Here is a 25,947-nt window from a genome sequence, read left to right on the forward strand (position 1 = left end):
ATGTGCTCCCTCACCCGTGAGTACCCGCTGCTCCCGCTGCTCCCACTGCCATCACTGCACCCACTGCTCCTGCTGCTCCCACTGCTCCCACTGCACCCACTGTTCCCACTGCTCCCACTGCTCCCACTGCACCCACTGTTCCCACTGCTCCCGCTGCTCCCACTGCTCCCACTGCTCCCTCTGCACCCACTGCTCCCACTGCTCCTGCTGCTCCCACTGCACCCACTGCACCCACTGCTCCCACTGCTCCCACTGCTCCCACTGCTCCCACTGCTCCTGCTGCTCCCATTGCACCCACTGTTCCCACTGCTCCCGCTGCTCTCACTGCTCCCACTGCACCCAGGGCACCCATAAAACCCACCACCCTACCTGTAGCACCCGCTGCCCTCGAGCACCCACAGCACTCGCTGCACCTACAGCCCCAGAGCCCCCAGCCCCGGGGGCCCGGTGGGACGCAGGGAACATCCAGTCCCTGTCACCCTTCCGGGGGGTCCCTGCCGCTTCCCCAGGCTGCGTTGGTGCCACCGTCCCTGGGGACACTGAGCCCTGACCCCCGGCACTGGGTCGGGGACGGGGGTGTCCCCGGGGCGGGCGCTGAGCTGCTGTCCCTGCAGGCACGCTGGCACTGCTGGGCGCGCTGCTGTGGGCGCCGTGGCGGGCGCTGCACGGGGCACCGCTGGCCGAGCTCTCGGGGGACCAGGACTTCCAGCTCTTCCTGTACAAAAACCTCGAATTCACCCGCAAGATCAAGGGGGACGTGGCCGCGCTGCAGCGGGTGGTGGTGAGTCCCGGGCACCGCGGCAGCGGGAGGGGGACGGTGGCCGCGCGCTCTGCGGGGTCGCAGATAAGGTGACCTTCCCCTCCCCGGCCTTATCGGCACCGCGAGGTCGGGAGCCAGCGGTGTCCCCAGCGCCTCGGCCTCCCCCCCCGGCGCTGCTCAGCCCCGGGGTCCGGGGGCACTCGAGGGGCCGGGACCGTGCACAGCCCCGCTGCTCCCTCGGGGACGCGTGGGGACCTCCCCGTGGCACGCACCGGCCGGGTTTGCTCTTGTCCCATCCCCACCTCACCGGGCGGCAGGTTCACCCCATCCCCTTCCTCCCCCTGGCTGAGTTGGGGGGGGTCCCACTCTTCAGGGAACAAGGTGCTGGGGGACAGCGGGGTCCTCCAGCCACCCTGACGCCGTCCCCCCTTGGCTGCAGTGTGACACCTTCCAGCTGTGCAAGGAGGAAGAGCTGCTGCTGGTGCGGCAGGACCTGGGCATCGCGCAGGCACCGCTGGAGCAGTGCCACGGCCGCACCTTCCAGGCGGTGAGTGCGGGCAGCCCACCCCTGCCACGAGCTGGCCGGTCTCAGCCCCGCCGGCTCCTGCCGCGGCCGGGCTGTGCCGAACCCCGCTGACGGCGCCGTGCCCGTCCGCAGGAGGCTTGCTTCAGCCAGATCCGCGCGGGGCTCCGCGCCTACCACGGCTCCCTCGCCGCCGTCCTGGAGCTGCTGCCGGGACACGCCGGCCTGGTGGAGACCCTGCAGCTGGACACCGCCAACCTCTCCTCCAACATCCAGCAGCAGGTGAGGGGGGGCCGGGGGGGGGGGGGGGGGCCAGGGCCGGCGCGGCAGGGACACGGGGCTCTGCCTCCCCGGGTTCACGCCGGCACCGCCGTGGTGCTGCCGAGCGGCTCGGGGCGCGGAGCTGACGCCTCTGCCCGGCCGCAGATGGAGGACCTGGGCCTGGCCACGGTGACGTACCCCACGGAGGGCCGGGGCCCCCTCCCCACCTTCTCCTCCCACTTCCACCACCAAGTCGGCGGCTTCTTCATCCTGGCCAACTTCCAGCGGTTCCTGGAGACGGCGTACCGGGCGCTGCGGCACCTCGCCCGCCTCTGATGCCCGTCCGGCACCACCCCACCCTATTTATTTATGTCCTGGCCCAGGCGACCATCCCCGGGAGTTCCCGGCTTTTCCGCTTATTTAATATTTATCGCTATTTAATATTTATCTGGCTGGGGATGCTCCCCCACCCATCAGCCCCCGAGCAGGGCAGCCGGCCCTGCGGTGGCATCCGCGCACGGGTTATCTGTGCGCAGCATCACCTTTGTTTAATATTTAAACAAAAGCGTATCTCTGCTATGAGGTTCGGGAGCTGGGCTGAGCCCCCGCAGCTGCCGCGGGCACCGCGTGTGCCTCAGTTTCCCCGTGGCTCACACAGGGCGCTGCGGGTACCCCTGCAGCATCCCCCCCCCCCCTCCCCCCCGCCAAGGGGAAACCATCTTCATCTGTGGATGAAGATGCTTCAGAGCAGCATCCCCCTGCGTGAGCTGCAGCCTGCAGGGACAGATCCGTTGTGTTATTTCTATTAAGCATCGTTACGTTAATTAATATTTATTAGCCATTAGGTAAGAGGGAGGGAGGGGAGGACGGAGGTGCTGTGGGGACGCAGCAGCCCCCCCAGGCTGAGGCGTTTCCAGGGGAGCCCCAGCACCTCTGGGGGGGCTGCGTCTCCACTCCACCAGCTAAACTCAGTGTATTTATTGCAATTTAAGTTATTTTGCGCCGCCGCAGCGGGCAGGGCCCACCCCCAGCCCGGCGCAGCCCCTGCTCTCGTGGCCGTGCCAGCAGCTCCCACCGGCCCACGCAGCCGTATTTGTGACTCGGAAATTTCACAGCCCAGCCCGGCGGGGCTCCGGGGCGGCGTGTTTTGTACGGTATTTATTGCTGCAGCTGGGTGAGCCCCAGAGAAATACATGCTATTTTTTTATATGCAATAAAAATGGAAATAAACTCTATTTTTGCTCCGGAGCCCGGGCTGTCTGCCGTTCCTGCTGTCTTCTGCCTGCGTGGGGGGCGGGGGGGGGACACGACACATGCTGTGTGGCCGGGGGTGTGGGGACACGGGGACACAGACGGGGTACGGGGGAACAGGCTCAATCGGGGCCGGCCTGTGGCTGCTGGCATTGGCAAACCAGCACACCCTCCCCCCCCCCCCCCCCAGGCCCTCCTGCACAGCACCAGCCCCCCCAAAAGGGCCGGGAAGCACCTGGGGAGGGGGCCGGGTGCGGCTGCCTGGGGGTGGCAGCTTCCTCCCGCACCCGGCAGCGCCTCTTGGGCAAGAGCTGATTCCTAGAAAGCGCCGGAGCCCGCCTGTGCCGGCAGCGGCAGCCGGGGGAGCAGCCCCAGCACCGGCACCGCAGTGGGACCCACTGGCAGCTGGGGGGGTGTGGGGGGGCTCCCCCCTGCCCTGGCAGCGCAGAGCACCCCCCGTCCCGCACCGGGAGGGCGAGCACAGGTGTAATGAGTGCTCAGGGCTCTGCAGCAGCGGAGCCAACCGCGGGCGCTGGACCCTCACCACGGGCCCTGGGGCTGGGGTCGAGGGGGGGCAGTTCGAGGCGGGGGGGGGGGGGGGCCCTTCCTCTTCTGCTGCTGCCCAAGGGGAATCTGCCCCAGAGCTGCCAGGCCTCCCGGAGCCACCCCGACGGGAGGGGACAGCCAGCAGTGACAAAAGCAACGTGGACACGGACAAACGGATGCGCCCGAGGGAAGCCGGCAGAGCCGGGCATCTCCCCCCCACCCCGGCAAGCCCCCGCAGCCTCCCCCCGGCTCTCCCTCCCCCCCCCCCCGGGGTGTTTGGCCACCCCGGGCTCTCCCTCTGCTCCCAGGCTTGCACCAGCCCCGTTTCCTCCCACCGCGGTCGCGCCCCGTGAGCGCCGGCATCCCGTGGGTGCCGGGGGGGGCCCCGCTCCTGCCTTCCCCCCCCCCCCCCCCCCCCGTTTTCCAACCCTCGCCGTCATCCCGCCGCTGCCCACGGGTGTTTAGCCGCACACCCTGGCTGCGGTGGCTCCTTCCTGCCCCGGCTTATCAGCGTTTACAGGAAACCCCTTCTCCCGCCGCGCCAGCCCCTTCCTGGAAGGTGAAACGCCGGGAGCGGGGCTGTCGCCGGCAAATATTGACAGAGGTGGGAAGGCCAAGAGCGCCGGATCCTGCTCTTTGCTCTGAGCTAACGGTAAAGAGCCGCCCCTGGGTGAGCGGGTGCTCAGCGCAGGGCTCCGGCCCGGTGGGGAGCCGCACAGCGCGGGCACCGAGCCCCCCGCTCGCCCTCCACGCCGGCGCTGCCGCCGAAACCAGCCCCGGGGGGCTGGACACAGGGGAGGATGCTCGGGTGTGCGAGGGGCCGGGACCGGCCCACGCCCACGGCCGCGCTCCTCTGCTGACCGCAGCGGGGTCTCTCCCCCTCCAGCAAAGCCCGTGAGCAGCCAAGAGCCGGGCTCAGCCCGGGGTCAAGCAGCCCCTGAGTCACCATCCGGCTGTTTTTCCTCCACCAGCACCGATCCAAACCCTGCGGCACCGGCTCTGGGGCCACCCCGCGCCACCTCTCCCCCCCCCCCCTGCACCGCCCAAGCACCGGCTTCTGAACCCCCAAAACAGGCCCGAGGGGGGTGGGAGGCACAGCCCAGCCCCCGGGACACCCCGAGGGGAAGGCTGGTGCCTGGTTCCCCCACGCACCGCTTCCCCCTTTCTCGTGAGTCAAGCAGAAAACATAAATGAAAGGAGCAGAGGCGAAGCCGTCCCGGCCCTGCCACCCCCTCAGGGTCGGGGTTTCGTGACAGTTAGAGGCAGATTCACCCCTAAAGCAGCTGCCTGGGTGCCGGGACAGCCCCGCCGAGGAGCCTCTCCCAGCACGAGGCCGGCGCGGCGTTGGCGAGGCCGCGGTTACTCACTGGCCCCTGGGTGCCACGCTCCCGGCCGGGGACGCGGGGTGAACTCATGCTCACGTGGAGGAATTTCCAACAAGAATTTGCTTGCAGCTTCCAGCGCGACGGGAAAGCAGCTCCGCTCCACCCAGCCGCACATCTGCAGCCGGCCAGCCGCAGGCACCCGCGTCCCACGCGGAGCAGCACGGGGAGCCCACCGCCCTCCCGGGCCCCTGCGGGGTCAGGGACGGAGCGAGAGCCCTTTCCCTCCCCTGCCCAGCGCAGGGCTTGGCCACTTACTCTCTCATCACCCCCACCATCAAGCCCACCCCAAGGTGAGGGTTTTGGGGAGGGACGCCGAGGCCTGCAGCGAGGAAACCAAACAGAAATGAAGCAAAGTCTGATTTCTAGAAAAGGACTGGATTCTTTATAGGGAGAATAAAAAAAAAAAAAAGCAGGGGGTTTGTCTCAGTCTCTGAAAGCCCATCATGAGGCAGCAAGGGGTGCCTGGGGGGGCTGAATGCAGAGGGGAGCAGCCCCCCGGCAGCCCAGCCCCAGCCCCACAGCCGGGGTCTCCCCCATTTCCCAGCGGCCGCCCGCTCCGGCGCGGCAGAAGGGAGGTGCCACGCTCAGAGCGCGGCGATGGCCTTGGCAGCGACCCGGCGGCCCAGGGGCAGGCTGAGGTCTGTGATGGCCAGGACAATTTTGGGACTGGACATGGTGGACACTTTCACCAGCTCCGAAACCTGCCCGGAAAAAAAGGAGAAACACGGTGCTGGAGGCACGGGAGCCGGGCAGTGGGGCTCCCCCGGAGCGCCCTGCGGCCAGGGAGAAGGACGTCGCGGGCGTGGGACTCACCATGGTGAAGGGCATGAACTGGAGGATGCTGCCGCGGCTGCCCTGCTCCAGGCAGTCCACGCACTCCTCCATGAACCACTGGACAAACTGGGTGTGCGTGCCGGCCGTCTTGGCCCCCAGGATGGAAGAGATGAGCAGGAAGAGGTTTGCTGCGGAGGGAGGGAGGGAAATACCAAAAAGGCAGATCAGTTCAGGGAGGCCCGGGGGTGGCCCAAGCCTCCCGCAGAGGGGACGGGTCCCCACCTCACCACCGCGTGCCCCCCCCAACCCCACCACCCCCCCCGGGACCTGGCCCTGCCATTACCCAGCACCCTGTTCAGCGGGTCCCTCATGCTGACGGTGTGAAGCTGGGAGGCGGAGAGCGAGCTGCTCATCGAGCGATCTGGGGAGGGGGGAAGAGAGAGGAAAACACGCGTCAGGCTGCGGCGGGGCTGGAAACGGCCTCTTGGCCCCCTCGGCCATGTCAACGTGCCCACCCTGGCCAGTTCTCAGCCCTTGGGCTCCAAGAGGGACTTTGCCATGAGCTACCCCACGGCGTGGGAGAGGTTTGGACCGTGGTCTTTGGTGCCCTCACCCAAACCAGCAGAGGCTGTGCTGCTCGGGCACACCAGAGCCAGGCACACAGACTCCCTCGGTCACCGTCCCTCTGTGCCAGGGTGCGGGCAGCCCTGGCAGGGGGGCACAGGCCCACGCATGCCCCACGCATGACGGAGCACAGCGGCCCAGGGAGGGCTCCGCACGCTGCCACTGCCGCCTTCGGGGAGGGTGACGCTTCGCTCTTGCACAAGCCCCATTTTGTTCTGAGTGTGACCAAGCTGAATGCTATCTCTGAACGGTGAGCGTGAGTGAGAGCGTGAGCGAGAGCGTGAGTGTGCCTCCCTGCTCGGTTTTTATTGCAGCAGTGACTCGTCCCTGACCCTCCGCGAGGGCACGAGCGACGTTACCGCGATGTCGCGATGGGGAGGGGGAGAAGAGCAGCAGCCCTCTGCCACGGCGACGCGACACGCACGCTGCGCGTCCTGCCTGCCACGCAGCCGGCGGGGCGGGGCCAGCCAGATGTTCCACAGCTGCACGGCACCGCTCCGATCTCACTCTGGGGGTCCAACTGAGCTACCAGAGCTGAGGCGTGTCCGACGGACCAGCAGCAAATCTTGGGACAGACCAAACCGCAAAGCACTGCCGGGTGCTCCAGCGGGAGAGGAGCTGGGCCATCCCCGCTCCGACGGGACAGGAATCTCCTGGGAAGGCTCTTGTGCAGACCCCGTCGCGCGCAGCTACTGCCAAAATCAGCAGGACCCACCTTGTGCTGCTCTGAGGATGCTCACCAAAATAAGAAAGCCCTCCCACACTTTTCTCATGGAATCACATGAGTTACGTGGCTGCTGCCGGAAGCAGCGTTTCCACATCGCTGCAGCAAACAGCCCAAAAAAGTCCTGAATGTCACTGGAAAGAGGTGGAACTGCCTTAAAAGTTAAAAAAAGACAGTGAAATAAAGGGAAAACCCCGTATTTCAACAGTAATGAAACCAACAAAAACCACAGGTCGATGGATGTGTTGAAAACTAATAAATAGAGTAGCTGAGGGTAAGGGCATCAGGAGAAACAATGACCAAGGAACATCCTGACTCATTGTCCAGGAGTCCAGACAATGTATGAGGGAGCCGTGACACCCGCCGCGGCAGGAGGGCACGGACACCCCCCGGCATGTCCTGCCAGAGCTGTCGCAACCTGCAGCACCGCGCCGCGGGGACCCAGAGACGTGACTGCGGGGGGACTCATCCGCTCCGCTCGCTGCCTTATTAACAACAGTGGAATCTCAGGATTTTGCCACAGACATCAGGGACGTCACCTCCTGCCACTCTTGCTGCAGCTCTTCGGTCCCAGGCAGACTGGCTGGGGGGGGTGACAAGGCTCTAACAAAACCTCCCCGAGCCTCTCGTGCCTGATGCACCGGGTTAAGTGGCAACGTCATGGAGGGAAGGCGTCACCTCAGCCCCTTTCCTAAGTTGTTCTGATCAGAGAAATAAAGAGCTTGACCTTTCCTAAGTGCAAAAGCACCAGGGTAACAGCAAAACACACTCAAGCGCTCTAAATCTTCACCTGGCCAGCTTGGGAAGAGAAGCCTTTTTGTGCCAATACACATTTCACACCCAGAAACCAGCAGCGAGGCAGGACGGCGCCTTCCCCGGGAGCCACCCTCCCCACCCGCACTTACTGGGGCTGGAGAGGACGTTGGCATCCTCCTCGTTGGAGCTCAGCAGGCGCATGAGCTTGGAGGGCTGCGTGTCGTCCAGTGGGAACAGGCTGATGTAATCCTGGGGAGGGGAGGGGGGGGCAGGAAGGGTTCAGCCCCTCTCTGAGGGGGGATCCTGGCCCCCCTTCCCGGGGCTGACGACCCCCCCTGGACTCCGCACAGCCCCGTGGCACAGGACTCTGAGCCTGGGCCAGCCACATACGGACCATCTCCTTACAGCCTCCCTTCCCCCCCAAAAGAGAAGGAAAAATCCCGTATTTTAAGGTCAAAGGACTTCAGACAGCCCAGAGAACCCGGGTAGGGGGTCTGGTCTCAGCTACCCCCCTCCTGCCACCACCACCTCCCGCAGCCACTGCCCACTCTTGCACACAGAGAGCCTCCAACCAAACCCCGCTCCGCGCCGGACGCACCTCAATATCCTCCCGGTGCCTCTTCTTCTGCCTGGCAGACGCCTGGCCCTTGTTGTGGGAGGAGTAGGAGCTCAGGGCGCACCAGACGGAGAGCCTGGGGACGGAGCAGGGACACCACGAGGAGCTGCCAGCCCACCCGGATGACGGCGCGTGGGCAGGGGAAGACGGCAGAGCCCAGAGTGTGCACTGGGATGGGACACAGGGGGTCCCTCCTCGGTGAGAGGCAGCAGGGAACGGGGCCCAGCACGCTCCTGCCAGCGCTGGGCCGGGGCCAGAGTGGGAACCGGGCAGCTGGGACCCCCATCCCAGCACGGAGCATCTCCCCGTCTCCACAAACAGGCCCACCCGCCCCCCCAAGGAGGTGGTGCCCGCGGGTCTGGGGTCTTACTTGGCCAGGGCCTTTCCCGGGGGGTCCATCAGGGTGTGCCACTTGGAGGAGTCCGTGAGCAGGTTGGGCAGGATGTGACCCAGCAGGGTCAGCGTCAGCTGCTGCATGTCCAGGCAGAAGATGGCATAGAGCAGCTCCACGGCCCGCAGCGTGTGCTCCTTCCGCGTCTCCTTCAGCAGCTCCTGCGGGGCGGAGGGCAGGGCTGAGGGGGGCACGGGCACGGCCGGGCCTGCCCCGCTCACCCTCCAGCACCCAGGACTGTCACGGCAGCCAGCCCAGCCACAACCAGGGCTCCTGGGCGCTCGGAGCATGGGCTAGACCCCCAGTTCTGTCCTCAACACCCAGCCCCGGTGCTGGGATTCGCAGCCACCTCCCTCCTTCACCCCGTACCTTGACCAGGTTGTTGCAGAACCAGTAGACACCCCCCATGTGCAGCAGGGTGTCGAAGATGTGGATGGAGTGGCTGTCGACCCAGCCCTTCTCCAGCACCTTGGTGAACATGCTCGTCAGCACCTCCTTGATGGGCTTCTTGGGGGGCAGCAGGTTCCAGTAGGGGATGGTGTCCATGCCCGTGGAGGGGAACTTGATCTGCGTGGCCGTCTGCTGCAGGACGTCCGCGCACATGTGCTCCAGGATGGAGCTCATGATCACCACACTAGGGCGGAGAGACGGGGTCACGCAGGCCCCGGGAAGCAGAAGGAGGGCAGGAGACAGCACGGCCCGGGGCCTGGTGCGCCGGAGCTCACCGCTCGTTGTAGAACTGGAGCGTGTTCTCGCCGTACAGGGGGGTGGCCAGCTGCCGGATCATCTGCAGGGACTTCTCCCGCTCGTCCAAGCCCAGCATGCGGACGTGGGCCACCAGCCAGGCCACCGCGCACACCGCCATGCTGCACACCTTCCCCTTGATGTTGTCTGTGATTTTCTGGGGGAGGAGGTGGGAGTGGAGGCGGGCGAGTGCAGACGTGTGGATGCACAGGCTCAGCAGCGTCTCCCAGGGCTTTGGACCCCGACTGCAGGGTCCAAGCCCTTCTCTCCTCTGTGGGGCAAACCTGCCCCTGACAGCCCCGCTGCCACCAGTGGCGAGGTTCGGGGCAGCATCAAGGGGCTGGAGCCCCATCAGTTCCCCACCCAAGCGACGAAGGAGCCAGCGAGCTCCTGCCCTGCCCAAGCCTTGTCCCCTGCTCAGGGCACAGCGCAGAGCCCGTGCCCCCGCTCTGCCCCACAGCGTCCTCCCGCCAGGCCCACCTGGATGGACTCAAAGGTGAGGACGCTGTTCTCCCAGGCGTTGAGGATCTCCAGGATGGCAGCCGAGATGCTCAGACATGCCTCGTGCCACTTCATCTGCCTGCCGAGGAGAGAGGCAGGGGGTTCAGGCCCTTGGACGGAGCGGCCGCGGGGCCGGGGAAGATGGGGTGGGTGCTCCCCTCCCACCCTGCCCCAGCCCAAGCTCTTACACCAGCTTCATCTCGGAGGAGTTGTTGAGGAGGGCGACCAGGGACTCCACCTTGGTGGAGTCGGGGCGGAAGCAGGGGTGGTCGGGGTTGAGGATCTTCCCCTCCTCGGGCATGCAGGTCAGCATCCAGGTCTCGAAGAAGGGCACCTCGCCTGCCGGGCTCGACTCCGACAGGATCATCTGGAATGGAACCGGCACGGAGTCTGCCACGCGGCCTGCAGCCCCCGCAGGGACCCTGCTGGGGACCCCCACCCTGGGGCCTGCCCCCCACCCTGGGGTGCTCATGGCTGGGGTAACAGTGCCGCCCTGTGGCCTGCAAGGAGAGACAGGCACCGGTCAGCTCCCAGTACAGCACTGGTTTTCAGTCTGTGGGCTGCAGTTTCCCCCTTCTACCAGAGGCTGCCTCCCCAGGGGACCACAGCCCACCCACCGGCTTCCCTCGGGGCGATGCCAGGCCAGGACCAGACCCGAGGGGCTGCCAGTGTGGCAGCGGGGTCACCACGTCCTGCCCAGCAAATGCCACTTGTCCCCCCTCCCGCTGAACTCGGGGTCCCCAGCGCCGGGGGCGGGCTGACCCATGGCTCTGTGGGGTCAGGGCGCAGAGCCCAGCTGGCAGCCAGCTGGGAGGGCTCCCGGGGAAGGGACACACACACACACACACACACACACACACACACACACACACGAGCTGGGAATCCCACACGTCGCTTCCTCCCTTCAGCCCGCCATCACCCAAGGGATGCTATTTTTGTCAAATAAGTTTTGCACATCTGTTCAGCAGCAGCTGGTCAGGAAAGTTGCTCTGGGCCGGACCGGGGGGATGAGACCTCATCAGACAGCCCTGGGCACGTCCGCTCCAAGCTGCCTCCAGCCAGGACTCCCCCTCCCCGCTCCCCAGGGCCGGCTGGGCAGGACCCCTCCCACCCATCTTTCGCTCCCTCTCAGCCTTCCCGGTGTTTCGGTATCGTTTTGCCTCCCAACACACACAGATGTCGAAACCTGGAAAATTTTCACGCAACCCCAGGGCTGTTTCCTGAGCGGGGCTGCAAGTTCCTCCTCTCATGGGGCAGGGCGGATGCTCAGCCTGGCTGCAGGGCCCCCCCCCCCCCCCCTCAGTCAGCCGGTGCCAAACCAGAGGGGAGATGCTGGGAAAAGTCCGGTGAGATCAGAGCCAGCTTGGAGGGGGTGCGGAGGCAGCGTTCCCACTGATATCACGGGAGCACAATGAAAGCCCCAGGGAAGGCTGCAGCCAGCCCTGCTCCAGAGACTGGCACTGACAGACCCCCCCCAGGGATGGATTTCGACCCGCACCAGGTGAAAAACACAAAACATGGGGTGCTTCGCCCCTGAGGTGGCTGCGGGGACGGTGGCGGTGGCAGGCTGGCCACTAGAGGAGGCTGGCAGGCTGCAGCACACGGGCTGCGCTCCCAAGGTCACAGCTCCATCCCCTCGGAGGAGGATGCTTACCTCCGAGCCGTAGGTCTGGGCCACATGGCACAGCATGAGGAAAGAGATGTCGAAGAGCAGGGCCCGAACCGAGGCTCCTTTGGCTGAGGGAGGAGAAACAAAGACCTTGGGGATCTCCAGCCGCGGCACAGGGAGGGAGGCAGGAGCGCTGTGAGCTCGGGGGCCGGGACCCCGCTTCCTCCAGGCAGCTTTTCTAACCCCCAAGCGCTTGCGTGCGAACGAGGGCTCCAGCGGATGGGCCAAGTGCCTCCCTCCACCCCGTCTGCCTCCGCTTGAGCCCCCCCCCCCCCCGAAGCAGCTTTGGCCTCCCGTTGCGGCAGCCCCAGCCCATCCCTGGGCTCCCCCCGCACCATGGAAGGTCAGAGCACTCAGCAAGTTTCATCACACGCCAATGCCGTCAGAGTCCTTATCTTGGGCTCTGTGCTGACACATCACCCCTTCCAGTGAGGCAGCCGGGGCAGAGCCGGCCCCGAGGGGCCCCGTGGGCTGGGTTGGGGAGAAGGGGCTCTTTCCCCGCAAGGATGGAACACCCCAGGTTCAGGATGGACACGCGTGAGCCACACGTGAGGGCAGCGGGTCCCCACTGGCACCCGGCCACGTGCCCCTGTGCCGGGGTCCCTGCCAGCAGCCGGGCCCAGCAGAGCTGGGCTTGCTCTGGCGCCGCAGCCAGTCCCAGCTTAATCCAGCCGGGCCCCACGGCGTCCCAGCACGTGGCAGCGGCGGGGGGAGCCCAGCTCCAGCCACCCCGCACACGGGCGCGCACGCACTTACAGCTTTCTCCGTTGGCGATGTGCTTCGTGAATTCGTTCAGCCTAGAGGGGGCAGGGAGAGAGACGCAGTGAAGTGTTATCATCGGGCGAAACGGGCCCCTTCCCATCCCCGAGACAGGCAGGGGGGTGGGGGGGGGCTGCCCCCCAGGCCCGCAGACCTGCACCCCACCCCAGCTCCGTGCCCTGTACGGAGGAACAGGGTGGACAGGGACCGATACGGGGCCCCCGGCTCTGCAGACACCCTCCAGCACAGCAGGGACGAGCTGCCTCCTCCCTCTGCCTCTGCTCCCCTGCAGCCAAACAGGTCCAGCAACGCTGCTTTTCCCCACACCCACTCGGCCCCGCATTCGAGCGCGTCCCCTCACCAGAGCTGGCCCTGCCCGGCTGCGTGGGGATTTCGGAGCACAACCCCCCCCCCCAAAAACAGAGCGAGCACAGCGAGGCCGTGCACCCAGGCGGGCTGGCGTGGTTCAAGCCGCCTCAGGCCTCCCTGCTCGAGGGAGCACATCACGCAGCCCCACGCGTGCTGGAGCGTGTGCTCTAACCAGGACACGGGCGTCTGGGGACCGAAGGCGCGCACGCAGCAAGTGCCCTGGATCTGAGGCTGTGCCAGTGCTTCCAGTTCTCTTAATACCCTTCCACCAACCTGACTTCAATTCTGCTCAGGCAGAAGGAAAGGAGATGGGGCGCTGTGGGGTGCAGTGTCCCTGAGATGCCAGCCCTCCCCAGGGCTCTGCTGGATCCAGTGCTGCACAGACACCGGGCCAGAGGAACATCCAGCCCTGCCTGGGGGGGGAGTTTGGGGGGCTGCCCGCTCACCCCAGACCCACCGGACACCAGAGACGGTGTCATCCAGGTGGACACTCACTTGATGAACTTCCGAGCAAAGGATTTCAGCTTGCCCGTCGCTGCTGCCGCTGCCAGCAGCAAGTCCAGGCTCTTCCCAGACAGCATGTGACCCAAGACCCCCAGCAAGCCCTCAGGGGACTTGGAGTGATCCGCATCCATGGTCTACAGGAAAAAAAAAAAAAAAAAAAAAAAAAAAAAAAAAAAAAGAGGGAAGAAAAGCCATGGAGAATGTGTGCTACAGAGCACCAGTAAAACTCCAGCGGTGGGGGCAGAGTTGATGAGCTGCCAGAGCTGTCCTGTGAGGCCTCGGTGGGCAGGGACCCGCAGGGCTCAGGGGGATGGAGCCCTTTGTGCCCCCCAGGCATGGCAGGGCACCGTGCAGGGGAGAGCCACAGCGCACCAGAGCAGCAAAACATCCTCCCGCACTCAGCAGCAGCGAGGCAACCGGTGACGCAGGGACGGGGGAGTCCCTGGGAACTGGGGGGGGGGGGGGGAGATGCACGCGGGGATGCGGCTGAGAGCAGGACGGGCAGAGCTGGCTGGGCTCAGGCTGCTGGCACTGATAACAACATGCTGCATGACAGCTCCTCCGGCTTCCCGGGAAGGAAGAGAGGAGCTCCTGGTCTCCACGGCAGAGCGACAAGGCTGGGAGCGATTCCTCCATTCCTCCACCCCAGCGCAGGGGGGGGGTCAGGCACCCCGCAACCACCCCGCCTGCCTGGTGAGACCGGTGCTGCTGGAAACAGGCACCGGGGCCGCGACCAGCCTGCCCAGCAGGGATGCAGGAGGGGACTCACCTTCAGGATGTTGGTGACAGTCGGCTCGGCCCTCAGGATGAGCCCCGGGTTTGGCTGGATGTTGGCGTTCTCTGCCGATTTCAAGCGCGGAGCGTGCTCTCTGTCCTTCGTCCTGGGGGAGCCGCGAAGAATCCAGTGAGCAGGAGCCCATCACCCTGCCTCGCTCCCCGCCACGCTCAGCCACCCCCCAGGGAAGGCCACCACCAGCTGCCACTCTGAGAGGACAGACTTTGAGTGTACTCGGTCTGTCACCGAAAGCAAAGCCTCATCCCTCCAGGCCGCCGTGTCCCTCCCAGCCGCGGGCCAGCCAGCAGCACCACAGCTGCTCCCTCATGCTCCCCCCCAAGAAGGGCAGCGAGACGAGGTGCTCCAACCCCACTTGGTTACCCACACTTTTGAAGGGGCTGTACCGTTTGTCAGTCAGGTTAGTCATGTTGGCCTCCGAAAGCAGCCCCTGCTTGCTGCACTCCTGCAGGAGTAGACTCATGCAGTCGCAGCTGAAGGAGAGAGGAGAGTGGTAGCCCGAGGGCCAGCATTCCTGCTGCCCCAGGCAGTGCCACAGGGCAGGGGGACTCCTGGGTTGCCCTCCTGGCCCTGCTCCCACCCCTCTGAGGACGCTGCAGGGCCAAAAGCAGCTCCAGACAGCACACAGCATCACCAACCCGTGAATCAGCTGCCAGGCACTCACTGCCTTGCTCCTTCGGCAGCGGCAGGTTCTCAGGAAGAAGGAATTGGATCAGAAGCTAAAAAAGCCTTGCCGGGAGGTGCCCTGGCACCCCATACCGCAGCTCCCCACAGAGAGGATGGGGTGGTTGTGGCACAGACTGGCCACAGGCTCACAGTGCTGCAGGTCAGCCTCGGGCACCGTGAACACTCACTTGCATCGCTGATCTGCTTTGTCGAGCAGAGGGGTGAGCTTCAGCAGGAACTCGAAGGCACAGTTCACGTCCTCGGTGAAGTCCTGTTGTGCACCAAAGCCAGGCACTCAGCTCGGAGCGCTGCCGAGGCGAGCCCACCTTCCCCTCCCACGCTGCCTTGTCCTTTAGAGGAAGGTTGTTGGGACACAGACTGCTTCCTAATCCCGGCCACCCCCACGCAGCTCTGGCCAGGCACCAGCACCGTCGTGACAAACACAGCTCACTTGTGCACACAACGCGGCAAACGGCTCCAGTCAACAACCCTCGAGACTCACCTTCTCCCCTTGGGGATACTTCTTGAGTTTAACCAGGACTTGGGGGATCTGAAAGACACAAAGCACGGACGTGACTGACCTGAGGCAGAGCCCCTTCTGCAGTCAAGACTTCCCAGCAACACCGGCAGCAGGGGCCCACACAAATCATGCCTGCAAGCAGCTGCTCTCCCAGCCCAGGGAAAGGAGCATTTTTGGAGCACCCCGTGCACCCAGGGGACTTTGTGCCCCTGGCTCCCCTCTGCAGGGCCCTTCCACCCTCAGAGGGAGCCACAGGGCATGGCCACCCTAGACAGCCAGGCAGGGGACTGAGGCTGCGGAGGAGCCAGAGCATGTGTCAGGCCTGAAATTACACTCAGATCCCTTTTGTCTGGTACAAAGAAAGGAGGTGAAGCAAACTGCTCGAGGCTGCCCACCGCAGAGCTCTGGGAGCGTAGGCCCCCAGGCTGCTGCAGTATCCTTCAAAGGCCACGATTTCCCCCAAAACATCCCAGGAAAGTCACTCTGCAAATCGAAGTGGGGTTGGGCTGAAGAGGCCCTGGACGGCTCAGCAGGTTGCTGCGGGCTCAACCGGAGCGTGGGGGGACCCTGAGGGGCCACGCTGTGGGAGAGGAGAACTAATTGCTCTGCCAGGGTTTGGTGCTCAGCAGGGGCCGGGGCGTGGAGGGAAAAAGCAGCGGCAGGCGCAGGGCTCGGAGCGCTGCGCTGGCGGCGGGGCCAGGCCCTACCTTCAGGAAGGTGAAGGCTGTCCACTTCAGCTCCTCCGTGCCCTCCGGGGACTCGATGAGGCCCACAAAACAGGCCTTCCAGATCTCCAGCACGAAGAGTGGGGAGGGGATGTGCTGCGGGGCACACAGACAAAACCTCTCCCCAGTGCTGGAAAGGCAATAAAGCACTTCCCCCCCACCCACAGCCAAAGCCCAAACCCCCTGCGAAGGTGCTGATGGGCTCATGCCACTCCCCACAGCTGCACCCATACCCCTGGACCAGGATGAGCACAGCCCAGAGCTGCAGCGAGGCCCTGGTCCCACAGCCCCACGCCACCCTGAGCAGGAGAACAAGATGCCACTTCTGCACCTGCATCCTCTTCACCATCATCAGCTGCTCCACCAGCGGCTGGGTCTCTCCTGTGAGGTTCATGGTCCCCTCCAGCAGCACCACAGCATGCACGGTGGGGAAGCCAGTCTTGTTCAGCTGCTCTGAGTGGACTGAGAGCATGGTGGGGATGCTGGGTGGGAGACAACAGCACAGGGTCACTGGAGCTTCGCAGGGACGGAGCCCTGTTCCTCCTGTCCCATCTTCCTTTCCCAGCCAAGCCCCTGAGCTTTGCTGTCCTGTATCTCTCTGGAGCAGGTCAGCCTGTAGCTCCTGTGCCCTGCAGAGGAGCCCTTGGCCACAGCCAAGCCCCCACGCCACAGCCCAGGCCCTGGGAGCAGCTCCGGAGCAGGGACAGCAGCTCTGGTGTGGCCAAAGCAGTTGAGGGATGGTGAGGGGCTCCAGGGTCACCAGACGAACAAACCCTGAGTAAGAATCTTTCACAGCAAGTCACCAGCAGCCCTGCCCCTTCTCTAACCCCAAGGCTTCTCGCCAGCCCCAGCCCACTGCTGGTGTAGGGGTCCGAGCTGGGAAGGGACAGGAAAGCTGGGAGCCAGCGCGGAGGGAGGCAAGAGGCTCTCAGCCCCCAGAGCAGGGCTCTGACCCATTTTACCCTCTGAGCCCACGGAGGCAGCAGCACAAAACTACCTCTTGATGAGGAAGACGCAGTTGTCAGCCTGGCTTCGCAGCGGGGAGTTGCTGAGGCTGTTCAGGTTCTCCCCCAGCTTGACGAGGGACTGCTCCACGGTGCTCCAGGAGGCTGGGGAGGGAGAGCAGACATTCAGGGGCGGGGGGACGGACAGCGACAGGCTGGGAAGCCGGGCAAGCTGGTTCCAAGGCCCACAGCAGCACGCAGGGCCTGCCAAGGCTGGGGCTCCCCGTCGGGCCCCGCGGTGAGCAGAAGTCGGCACACCTCCGCGAACCCAAGCCGAGGGTCTGCGTGCCACCCAGCAGCTCCTGCTTCAGGCTCGGCCTGGCACAGCCTCTTGGCCAGACGCAGGCACCAACCGAAGGCGCAGGGCCGTGCCAGGCAGGCTGGCGGAGCGCAGGACCCACCGCGCGCCCGGGAACAGCTCACGCAGCCTCCGCATTAATTCTGCTCCTCTTCCAAGGGCAGCGTGGAGGGGAGGGGGCAGAGGGTGGCACGGAGCCAGGGAGGAGACGGTTACAGCAACAGGGCTGGAAGATGGATGGGCTTGGAGCTGCAGGGACAATGCGGCAGGAGCCGGGCAGGGGGAAGGGAGAGGTGGCAGTGACATCTCCCCAGGGCCGGCAGCGGCCGCGGGCAGCGCGTGCCACGGGGCAGGGCAGGGGCAGCAACGTACACGTCTCCTCCAGCTTCGCGATGTGGATCAGGGCACGGTTCTTGGTGCTGCCCAGCATCTTCTCCAGCCGCTCCAGACACATCTTCAGCTGGCTCTCGGCTGCCGCCTGCTCCAGCGTCTCCTTCACCTTCTCGGTGTAGAAGGCTGCGCAGCGCAGGAGCCAGTTGAGGGCACTCATCAGCGCCCGGCAGAGGCTGATGCACTCCTCTGCTTTGCCGTGGCAGCTGGGAAGGGGAGAGAAACGGGACGGTGCTCACCACGGGCCAGGCTACTGCCCCCAGGGAAACTGAGGCACAGGCACAGGGCAGGCTGGGGAATCCAAACCCACCTCCCGTGCTCTCTCAGCCCAGCCTGCCCGCCAGCTCCTCTGCCACAGATCCCAACCTGCTCAGCCCACGAGCATCCCCGCTGTGCCTGGGGACATAGAGTCTCCCCAGCACAGCCTCCTCTCTGGCCACTCTACTACAGGGAAACTTTCCAAGCCTCTAATCAAATTATCTCGCTAAGAGAGGCTCAGCATTGATCAGTGCGCTGCGAGAGGTGAACGCTTTCCCCTCCTGATGCACAAATCATTGGGGCCAGAAGTTTTGATCAAATTAAGCAGAGGATCAGATCAGGCAGGGACTGGATTAAGCGGCCGGCTCTGCAGTTGGCCAGCAACAGCTCCTTGTCAACATCTGTGACTGATGCATATTCATTGCTGCCGCTTCACTTCATGTAATTGAAGAGCTGCTACCTTCAACCCTCCTCCTCCTCCCGCTGCCCCCCCGCTGCATGCTCTCTGCTCCAGCCTCCCAGAAGAGGCTCTCAGGGGTTAACAGGAAGATTTCTGTGCTTTCTAAAAAAGTTTTTGTGGTCTGAATTGTCTGGACTCCCCTGGGTCCTGCAACACCAGCGGAAGAGCACGAAGCAAAACAAGGCAGCTGCCTGGAGCAGCGCAGGCAGGGACTGCGAGCACTGGCAGATGGAGACATGCAGCCGGGGCCCTGGGAAGCTGCAGAGGCCACACACATGAGAAACAAAATGCTCTGAGGGGACAGACACCCTCGGGTCACAAGGGCTTACACCCACCCCTATCTACCTGAGCCGGGCAGGAATATCACAGCAAAGATGTTTATCCCAAAATAGGTGGGTTTCTTGCAGCTTCCCACAAAGCTGGTGGGGTTTCGGGCTCCCACTGCTCTCCCCACGCTGGCACTTGTGTGACAGCCCAGCCCGGGGCAGCAGCTTGGGAACGGACACGGAGCTGGAGGGGGAACCTGCCTCCCTCTGCCAGAGCGAGCACCTCAGGCCCAGCCAGGCCCCCCCTGGCTCCCGGCACTGCCTGGGCCGAGGCGGCAGGGCTGGAAGGGCCACACCGTACCTGAGGCGGTCGCAGAACATGTCCATGATCTCCAAGAGCGACTGGACACACAGGTCCCGGGAGAAGTCATCAAACTGAAGCAAGGGGAACAAGGAGGGATTTCAAGATGGGGGCTGCCGGGCTCCCGCGAGCTCTGAAAACAAACTCAACCCCTTCCTCCACGGGCTGGGCCGGGCGCTGCCGGCCGCAGGACGCTCGCCCTGGCAGCTGCCCAGCAGCCACTTGAATGAGAACTAGGTCAGGGCTGTCTGACGGCTGGGTCGTGCCCTCCCGGGGTTGTGGGAGGCAACCGGGCCCCAGCAGCGGAGACGAGGCTGGGTTTGCTCGGCAGCCTCCCGGGGAGACGGGCGGCGGGGGCCTGAGCTCCGCTCCCCGCCGGCTGCCGTGACGCGGCGGTGGCCCGACGCCAGCCCAACCCCGGCTCGGCGGGGCTGGCAACGCGCGCCAACAGCCCGGCTGGCCGCGGGGCCGGGAGGACGGTGGGCACAGAAGCGCGGCTCCCCGCCTCCTCGCAGAGCAGATGGGGCCACCCCGCCGGGCCGGAGCTAGCCCGCAGGTCTGCTCTCGGCCCACGCTGATCTGAAGGAGGAAGCCTCGGCTGTCAAGGTCAGCGCTCTGCCCGCCCTGCCGGAACGGGCAGCGACTGGCGACCAGGGGAACGGCGACGAGCCCGTGCGGCTCGGAGCGGAGCTGCCGCTGCGCTCGGTGTCAGCCAGCCGTACGCCGGCTCTAACCCCCCCCGGGAGCACACCCACCACCCTGGATGGGTGCCGAGTCCCGCTGGAGGGGTCCCCACCCTCGCCGGGGCTTTGGGGCACATTTACAACTCCGAGCTCAGCTTGTGGCACCCCAAAACGCCGGCATTGCGTGCCTACCGGCGCCTTTTTCATCCCATCCCCCCGTAACCACAAGGTGGGAAGAAAGAGATTATTCTCCCTTAAATTATTTTCCCTCCAAATCAGAGGTCGCCCTGTCAAGGTTGGTGCCCAGGGAGGGTGGGGGGCCTGACACAGCCTGCGAGGGGCTACTGCTCCCCACGGAGCAGCCCCAAACGCCGAGGGGAGGCGGCCGCAGAGGGCTCATCCCCGTGGAAGCGGCGCGGGGATGCTGAGCACCTGCGGGAAGGCGGCCGAGCGGGTCGGGCGGCCGCAGCCACGTGGCTGGGGTGCTGGCAGCCCTCCCGGGTGAACGGCGTTGCTTTCCCATCGCCAGCTCCGGATCCCCACGGCGCTGCCAGCGCCGCCGGCCGCAGAGGGATGTGGTTTCCGGCAGCCGAGGCGCGGTTTACGCGCAGGGCGCTGCGGGGCAGGAGCCTGCCAGGCTCCACACGACAGAGGGACGAGGCTTTCACACCCAGAGCCTTCCCCAAAAACCAGAGTGGGACCCACCAGGCGCGGCAGCAGCCCGGCCCCAGGGGGACACAGAAGGACTCGGGCGCTAATCTGCCCTGTCTGACCGCTGCTGACTCAGCAGAGGATGTCATTTTCCACTTGACCTATATTTGGTGAGAGTTGTGGGGAGGGAAATGGATATGTGGGTCATAAGTAAAGAGAAAAACCTCCGACAGCCCTTGTCAGAGCCATACCTTGCTGATGGCTGTCAGGACCGTGGAATAAGACACCATCTGCGAACAAAACACAAAACCAAAGCAAACTCGGTGCGGCGGCACGTTATCGGGCGACGTTTGCCAGCGCGGTGCTCGTTGCTGAGGGACGGCAAGGTCAGGGCACGGCCCCGCTGCCTGTCACCGCAGACGGGGCCGGGGCGCTGACCCGGCACAAATCCAACCAGACGTTTTTAGGTGATCGCCGATTCGTTTCACGCAAACTTTCGGCGGTATTAAACGCCGCGCTAAGAAAGCGCAGAGCTTGCGGCAAGCACAGAGGCTGGCAGAGGACAAGGCTTTCCACCCCGTGTGCAGCCAGGCGATGGGCAGAGCCTATTTACAGAAACGTCCCTGCCTCGGGCACGTGCTGAGCCCTCCACCGCCCACCCAGGTGGGAGATTCGGGGTGCCCGCTCGCCACCAACCCCGCACCTCGGTTTCTTTGCCCACCTGCTGACTGGGGCTGCGAGGCGGCACCCAGCAGCGCCTGCAGCGCGAGGCAGGGAGGCAGCACGCGGGGAGTGTCATTACCTGGGAGCTGATAGCGTATTTCAGGTAGGACAAGATGAGTGGGTTCGGTGACGGCCCGATCATGGCCTGCTCGAGGAGAGCCTCTGCAACCAAAGGAGAAGGGCCGGGAGGTCCCAGGTCAGAGCGTACGCGGTGCGGGGACACGCAGGCGCTCGCACGCTCTGCCCTCATCCCACAGGAAAGGTGGCAAAGACAAATTGTGCTAACCGCAGCGACTCTGCACCGCTCTTCCCTGAAATTAACTGAATCCCACAACTTTCTAATCCCCAGCGGCAAAAGGCAGTAAATAATTCAAGCAGCACAAGCAGCCTCCTGCTAACTCAGCTCTCCCCGGGCACCCTGGCCCCGAAACAACGCCTGCTGCTCTCTAAACACATTCCCCTCCCTCCCACGTCCTGCCCGGGAGGCTCTTGCATCCTCTGCCGAGTGATTTTGCTCCGGCACCTGAGGCTGAACTCTGGGCTGACAGTCCCCCTCAGCTGGGACCAGCCCTGCACGTCTGGCCCTCCCTGCCACCAGCTGCCTGCCAGCACCGGCCCGTGGACGCTGGAGGGGCTCTGCCCGTCCTATCTGCTCAGTCAAGCCTTTAATTGACCATTTGAACTATGGCAGAGCGCAGGAGCCACCTCCCGAAAGCAGGCCCCAGGCTGCGGCACGGGCTGTAAGTAGGTCAAAGCACCCAGATGTAAGAGGGGGCAGCAGCCGTTTAGGAAGTCGTCGCCCCAAAAAGGAGGAGGAGGAGGAGCAGCAGCCGTCGCCGGATCCCGACCGCGGGAGCAGGAGACTCCCTGGGTCTCGCTCGAAGGCTGAGACCTCGGCCAAAAGCATCTCAGCTCAAGGACAGAAGGCTAATGGCAGCCTTCCCCTCCCCATCTAATCAGGGAGCGTCAACACGAGCCAGCCACATGCTGTCACCCACTGCAGACGTGTCAGCACAGATTTGCTGGGCACCGCCGTGATCCGGGCAGCTCGTGCCAGCTTCTTTGTAGTTGAAATCTGAAAGACACGAGCTTGGGAAAGGACGGCTCTCGGGCTGCGGCGAGGGGGGCAGCGGTTGTTACGGCCGTCACAGCCTCGGGAACAGCCTCCCTGCCTGCCCACAGCGGCGGCGGTGGCAGCGTCCTCCCTTTTAAGGTCTCTTTAGCAGCAGGGCAAAAGGCACCCGGCTCCCTTCCCCTCTGTGCAGAGGGGCTGCCCTCCAATGAAGCCTGGGCTGACGAGCCTTTCCCTGGCTAGGAGGTGGCTGGGAGAACCTTGTTTCTTCAGAAATCACAGGGACTGCTGGTCTCTGGCCCTGCTTTTGGGGACACGCAGACGGGCCCACGCCACGCACCCCACGGCCCTGGTGCCTCAGCCAGCAGAGCAGGCGCCGGTCCCGTCGGGCACCAGGGAGTCCTGGGGACCAGCTGGCCAGCGGCAGGGCTGGCCCTCGAGCCAACCACCCCACCCCACCCCCCCCCGGCAAATCTGTCACCCCACTGCCAGGCCCCACAGCTCCAGCTTGGCTCCTCCAGCCCCACACCACCGTGGGGCTGGGCACGTCCACACACTGACCCCACCACAGCGGGAAGGGGACAAACGCGGCCTGAGGAGCTCGGCTGTGAGGACGTGGTTTGACAAACCCCACCATCACGGGCCAGACGCTGCCAGAAAAAACATCGGTGGGACAGAAGGAGGATTAAAAGACTTGCCAGGGAAAGGTCCCCCCTCGGTGGGGCGAGGAGCGCTGCTGCCTGCGCTGGGTTATTTCCCTTTAAATCCCCCAGTGCTGCTGGAGCAGCACTCTGTTTATTTATCCAGGGCTTGCAAACACACGCTTGGTGCACAGGAAAAAAAAAAAAAAAAAAAAAAAAAAAATACAAACACCTAGCAACAAGTTTCTATAATTGGCATAAAAGCCTGGCAAATCTTTAAACCGTGGAGCTCAGCAGGTACCAGCGTTTGGCAGGATTTGTGTCAAACGCCCTTGAAAAGGGACGGGAAAAGAAACCGTACTAAGCGGGGGTGGGAAGCCGCCTCTCGCGCGGCACCCGGCTCCTTCGCAGCGCGGCACGCTCCCTTGGCTGGACGGGGTCGTTATCCTTGGCATGAGGGGGGCGAGGGGGGAAACTGAGGCAGCGAGTGGAGCGATGCCGGGGCTGTTGGTGCAGCCGGCAGGGAGCCCAGCCCCGGCTGGGTGTTCCACCAAGCCAGCCCGAGCTTTAGGCCGAGCTTTAGCCCAGCTTAACCGCAGGCTCGTCCCTGGAACGGGCGATAGTGACCACCCCGGGCAGCTCCAGAGCAAGGAGCCCCAGGCATCCCCCCCCCCCCTCGCTGTGCCGCAGCCCCACAGCCCCCCCACCTGCCAGGTTGAGGATGTCCCAGGTGGCTCCACGGGGGAAGAACCGCTTCATGTTTATGGCCCACTGATAGTCGCTCCATCGCTCCTTCCAGGCCTGCAGGATGGCCTGCTTCAGGTTCACCACCTTCATGGCCGCGCTCTGCCAAGGGAAAGGGGGGGTCAGGGGAAGGCTGGGCGGATTTTGGGGAGGGGAGGTTGGCGGGGGGGGGGAAGGCTTCCTGACACCCCCCCACACACCCCGGGGAAAGGCAGCGGGGCCCGGGGGGGAGCGAGGCCCAGCGGCTCCTGCGGGGAAGGGGAGGCCGCGGCCCGGGGGGGGCCGGTACCCCGCGGGGGAGGGCCGGCCCCGAGCCCCCCACCCGCCGGCCCCGAGCCCCCCCCCCCCGCCGCCTCTCACCCTCAGCCAGCACCGCGGCCGCCGGCAAACGCTTCCCTCAGCGCCCGGGCACCGCCATGGTGGCACCTGCCAGCAAGCCGGGCGCTGATTGGGCGGCGGAGCGCCGCGGGGCGCGGGGGGTGCTGGGAGGTGTAGTCCGGAGGGGGGGGAGGAGGCGTGTTTGGGGTGCAAGTGGGGTGTGAATGGGCGTGGGGGTGCGAGGGCGTGCAAACACGGGGCGTGCGCGGGCGTGCAAATGTGCGGGTGCGCAAATGCACGGGCGCGCAAAGCTGTGGGCGCGCAAACACGGTGTGTGCAAAGGCGTGGGGGGTGCAAATGTGTGGGTGCGCAAAGGTGTGGGCGTGCAAACACGGGGCCTGCAAGAGCGTGGGCGTGCAAACACAGGGCATGTGCGGGTGTGGGCATGCAAACACAGAGTGTGCAAAGGCGTGGGTGTGCAAATGTGCGGGTGCGCAAAGGCATGGGTGTGCAAAGAAGTGGGCGTGCAAACAAGGTGTGTGCAAGGGCACGGGTGTGCAAGCATGTTATGTGCAGAGGCATGGGCATGCAAGGGCATGGGCGTGCAAACATGGGGCGTGCAAAGGCATGGGGGTACAAGCATGTTGTGTGCAAAAGTGTGGGTGTGCAAAGGTGTGGGTGTACAAGCACAGTGCGTGCAAAGGTGTGGGGTGCTGTCATGGAGGGCATGAGCACAGGGGTGTGCACGTGCAGGTGTGCAAACACGGGTGTGCACACAGAACAGGCGTGCATGCTTTTGTCTGGGCGTGTGTGTAAATGCATACATGTATGTATGTGCATGCACACGTGGGAGCGCAGGTGTGCACACAGGCACGCCTGCGTGAGCAGAGCGCTGTGCACGTGCGGGTGTACAAACACGGCTGTGCACGCAGGACCGGGTGTCCGCACACGTGTGCTGGGGTGGGATGGCACACACATGTGCAAACACACACGTGTGCCTGTGTGCCCACACAGGTGTGTACACACGGGTGTGCACGCCGGCCCGTGCACGCTCACGGCGTGCGGGTGCAGACGCAGACACCCACGGGCCGGCGTGCACGGGCGCCTCTGCAGGGGTGCGTGCCCCCACACGGGTGTGCACGGGTGCGCCGCGGACACGCGTGTGCATGCACACGCAGGGATGGGCTCCCCCCTCCCTGCTCCCCCCCATCCCCACTTTTGGTACCAGCAGCTAAAAATATCCCAACGGCTGCCTCCAGCCATCGCCATGGCAACAGGAGGATGGGGAGCGGGGCGGGGGGGGGGGGCACCCCTCCGCACCCCCCACCCATGGGAGCCCCCTGTGGCTCAGGAGAGGGGTGAAGCCCCCCGGGGTGCCCGGAACTGGGCTGGGGGGGGGGGGGGGGGGGGCGCGCTCTGAGGCCCTTTAATCCCCCGGTGAATCATTTATGGGGTCGGGGCGCTGCAAATCCCCCCGCGCCGGGGCCGGGATTAGGCGGGCGAGGGGCCCCCCACAGCCGGGGGGGGGCAGCCCCCGGCCCCTATTCATGAGGAGGGATTTCCTGTGCCGGGAGGGGGGGGGTCCCACTGCCCGCAGCCTGTCCCTGAGCGGGAGAGGACCGGGGGAGCCCCCCGAGACAGCACCCCCCCCCCTCCTCCATGACAAAGCACCCCCCGGGCTGGCCGGGGTTGGGGGGCTGTGGGATGCGCTAAGGGGGTCCCAGCCCCCCCCTCCCCACCCCCCCGGCTCGGCGCAGGCGTCGAGGCCTCAGCCCAGCACCCCAGCCTTGGCTGGGCGCCCCAGCCCAGCTGCCTCCAGCCCCAGGGCCGGGGGGGGGGGCCGGGGGGGAGCCGGGGGGGGGGGGTGGGCCGGAAGGGGCCGGGGCCGTTCCCAGCGCCGGGGGCAAGCGGGGGGCAAGCAGGGGCCAGCGTGGGGGGGCTTCCCCCTTCCCACGGGGTAACTGGGACAGCCGGACCCCCCCCTCGCCCCCAGTGCTGGGCCCTGCTGGTGGGGGGGGGCCGTGGGGGGCTGGTTCCCACCGGCCCAGTGTTTGATGGGGTGTGAGGGATTTGATTCCCCGGGGCGGGGGGACACGACACCCAGTGGGAAAATGGGGTGGGGGGGGGAGGGGGGGGGCGGGTTACACACACAGGCAGCCTGGAATGGGGGACACCCCCATGGGGACACTCAGCCCCCCAGCTGGCGGGGGTGGGTGC

The 25,947-nt window shown here is 65.4% G+C and overlaps 2 protein-coding genes and 1 non-coding gene across 3 annotated transcripts; 1 reads left to right on the forward strand and 2 right to left on the reverse strand.

Moving 5' to 3' along the window:
- CSF3 (colony stimulating factor 3) lies at positions 1-1,880 on the forward strand. The gene is made up of 5 exons (XM_042787298.1): positions 1-16; positions 615-781; positions 1,200-1,307; positions 1,419-1,565; positions 1,710-1,880. The coding sequence occupies exons 1-5, from the start codon at positions 1-3 to the stop codon at positions 1,878-1,880; spliced, it is 609 nt and encodes a 202-aa protein (XP_042643232.1).
- Positions 1,881-5,085: 3,205 nt separating this feature from the next.
- Positions 5,086-23,857, reverse strand: MED24 (mediator complex subunit 24). Its single transcript, XM_042787227.1, has 26 exons — positions 23,773-23,857; positions 23,376-23,514; positions 21,035-21,117; positions 20,484-20,522; positions 18,899-18,972; positions 17,536-17,759; positions 16,859-16,970; positions 16,193-16,343; positions 15,844-15,957; positions 15,119-15,166; positions 14,805-14,887; positions 14,337-14,423; positions 13,927-14,038; positions 13,149-13,291; positions 12,282-12,322; positions 11,511-11,593; positions 10,045-10,223; positions 9,836-9,935; positions 9,337-9,512; positions 8,981-9,245; positions 8,591-8,772; positions 8,203-8,296; positions 7,754-7,853; positions 5,844-5,921; positions 5,540-5,688; positions 5,086-5,427 (listed from the first exon to the last, which is right to left on the reverse strand). The coding sequence occupies exons 2-26, from the start codon at positions 23,503-23,505 to the stop codon at positions 5,311-5,313; spliced, it is 2,964 nt and encodes a 987-aa protein (XP_042643161.1). The 5' UTR covers positions 23,506-23,514; positions 23,773-23,857; the 3' UTR covers positions 5,086-5,310.
- LOC116959495 lies at positions 11,854-11,961 on the reverse strand. Its single transcript, XR_004405876.1, has one exon. It is a non-coding gene; the product is annotated as a small nucleolar RNA SNORD124 (small nucleolar RNA).
- Positions 23,858-25,947: the final 2,090 nt, after the last annotated feature.

The sequence above is a fragment of the Tyto alba genome, unplaced genomic scaffold (assembly GCF_018691265.1).
Source record: "Tyto alba isolate M040663 unplaced genomic scaffold, T.alba_DEE_v4.0 Super-Scaffold_12, whole genome shotgun sequence".
Lineage (NCBI taxonomy): Eukaryota > Metazoa > Chordata > Aves > Strigiformes > Tytonidae > Tyto > Tyto alba.

Coding starts and splice junctions, on each gene's coding strand:
- CSF3 (XM_042787298.1), top strand. Junction 782..1,199: donor CCGCGCTGCAGCGGGTGGTG/GTGAGTCCCGGG, acceptor CCTTGGCTGCAG/TGTGACACCTTCCAGCTGTG. Junction 1,308..1,418: donor ACGGCCGCACCTTCCAGGCG/GTGAGTGCGGGC, acceptor GCCCGTCCGCAG/GAGGCTTGCTTCAGCCAGAT.
- MED24 (XM_042787227.1), bottom strand. CDS start 23,505: ATGAAGGTGGTGAACCTGAAGCAGGCCATCCTGCAGGCCTGGAAGGAG. Junction 18,973..20,483: donor TCCTGACAGCCATCAGCAAG/GTATGGCTCTGA, acceptor CCCTTGCTTCAG/TTTGATGACTTCTCCCGGGA. Junction 9,246..9,336: donor CTCCAGTTCTACAACGAGCG/GTGAGCTCCGGC, acceptor TCTCCGCCCTAG/TGTGGTGATCATGAGCTCCA.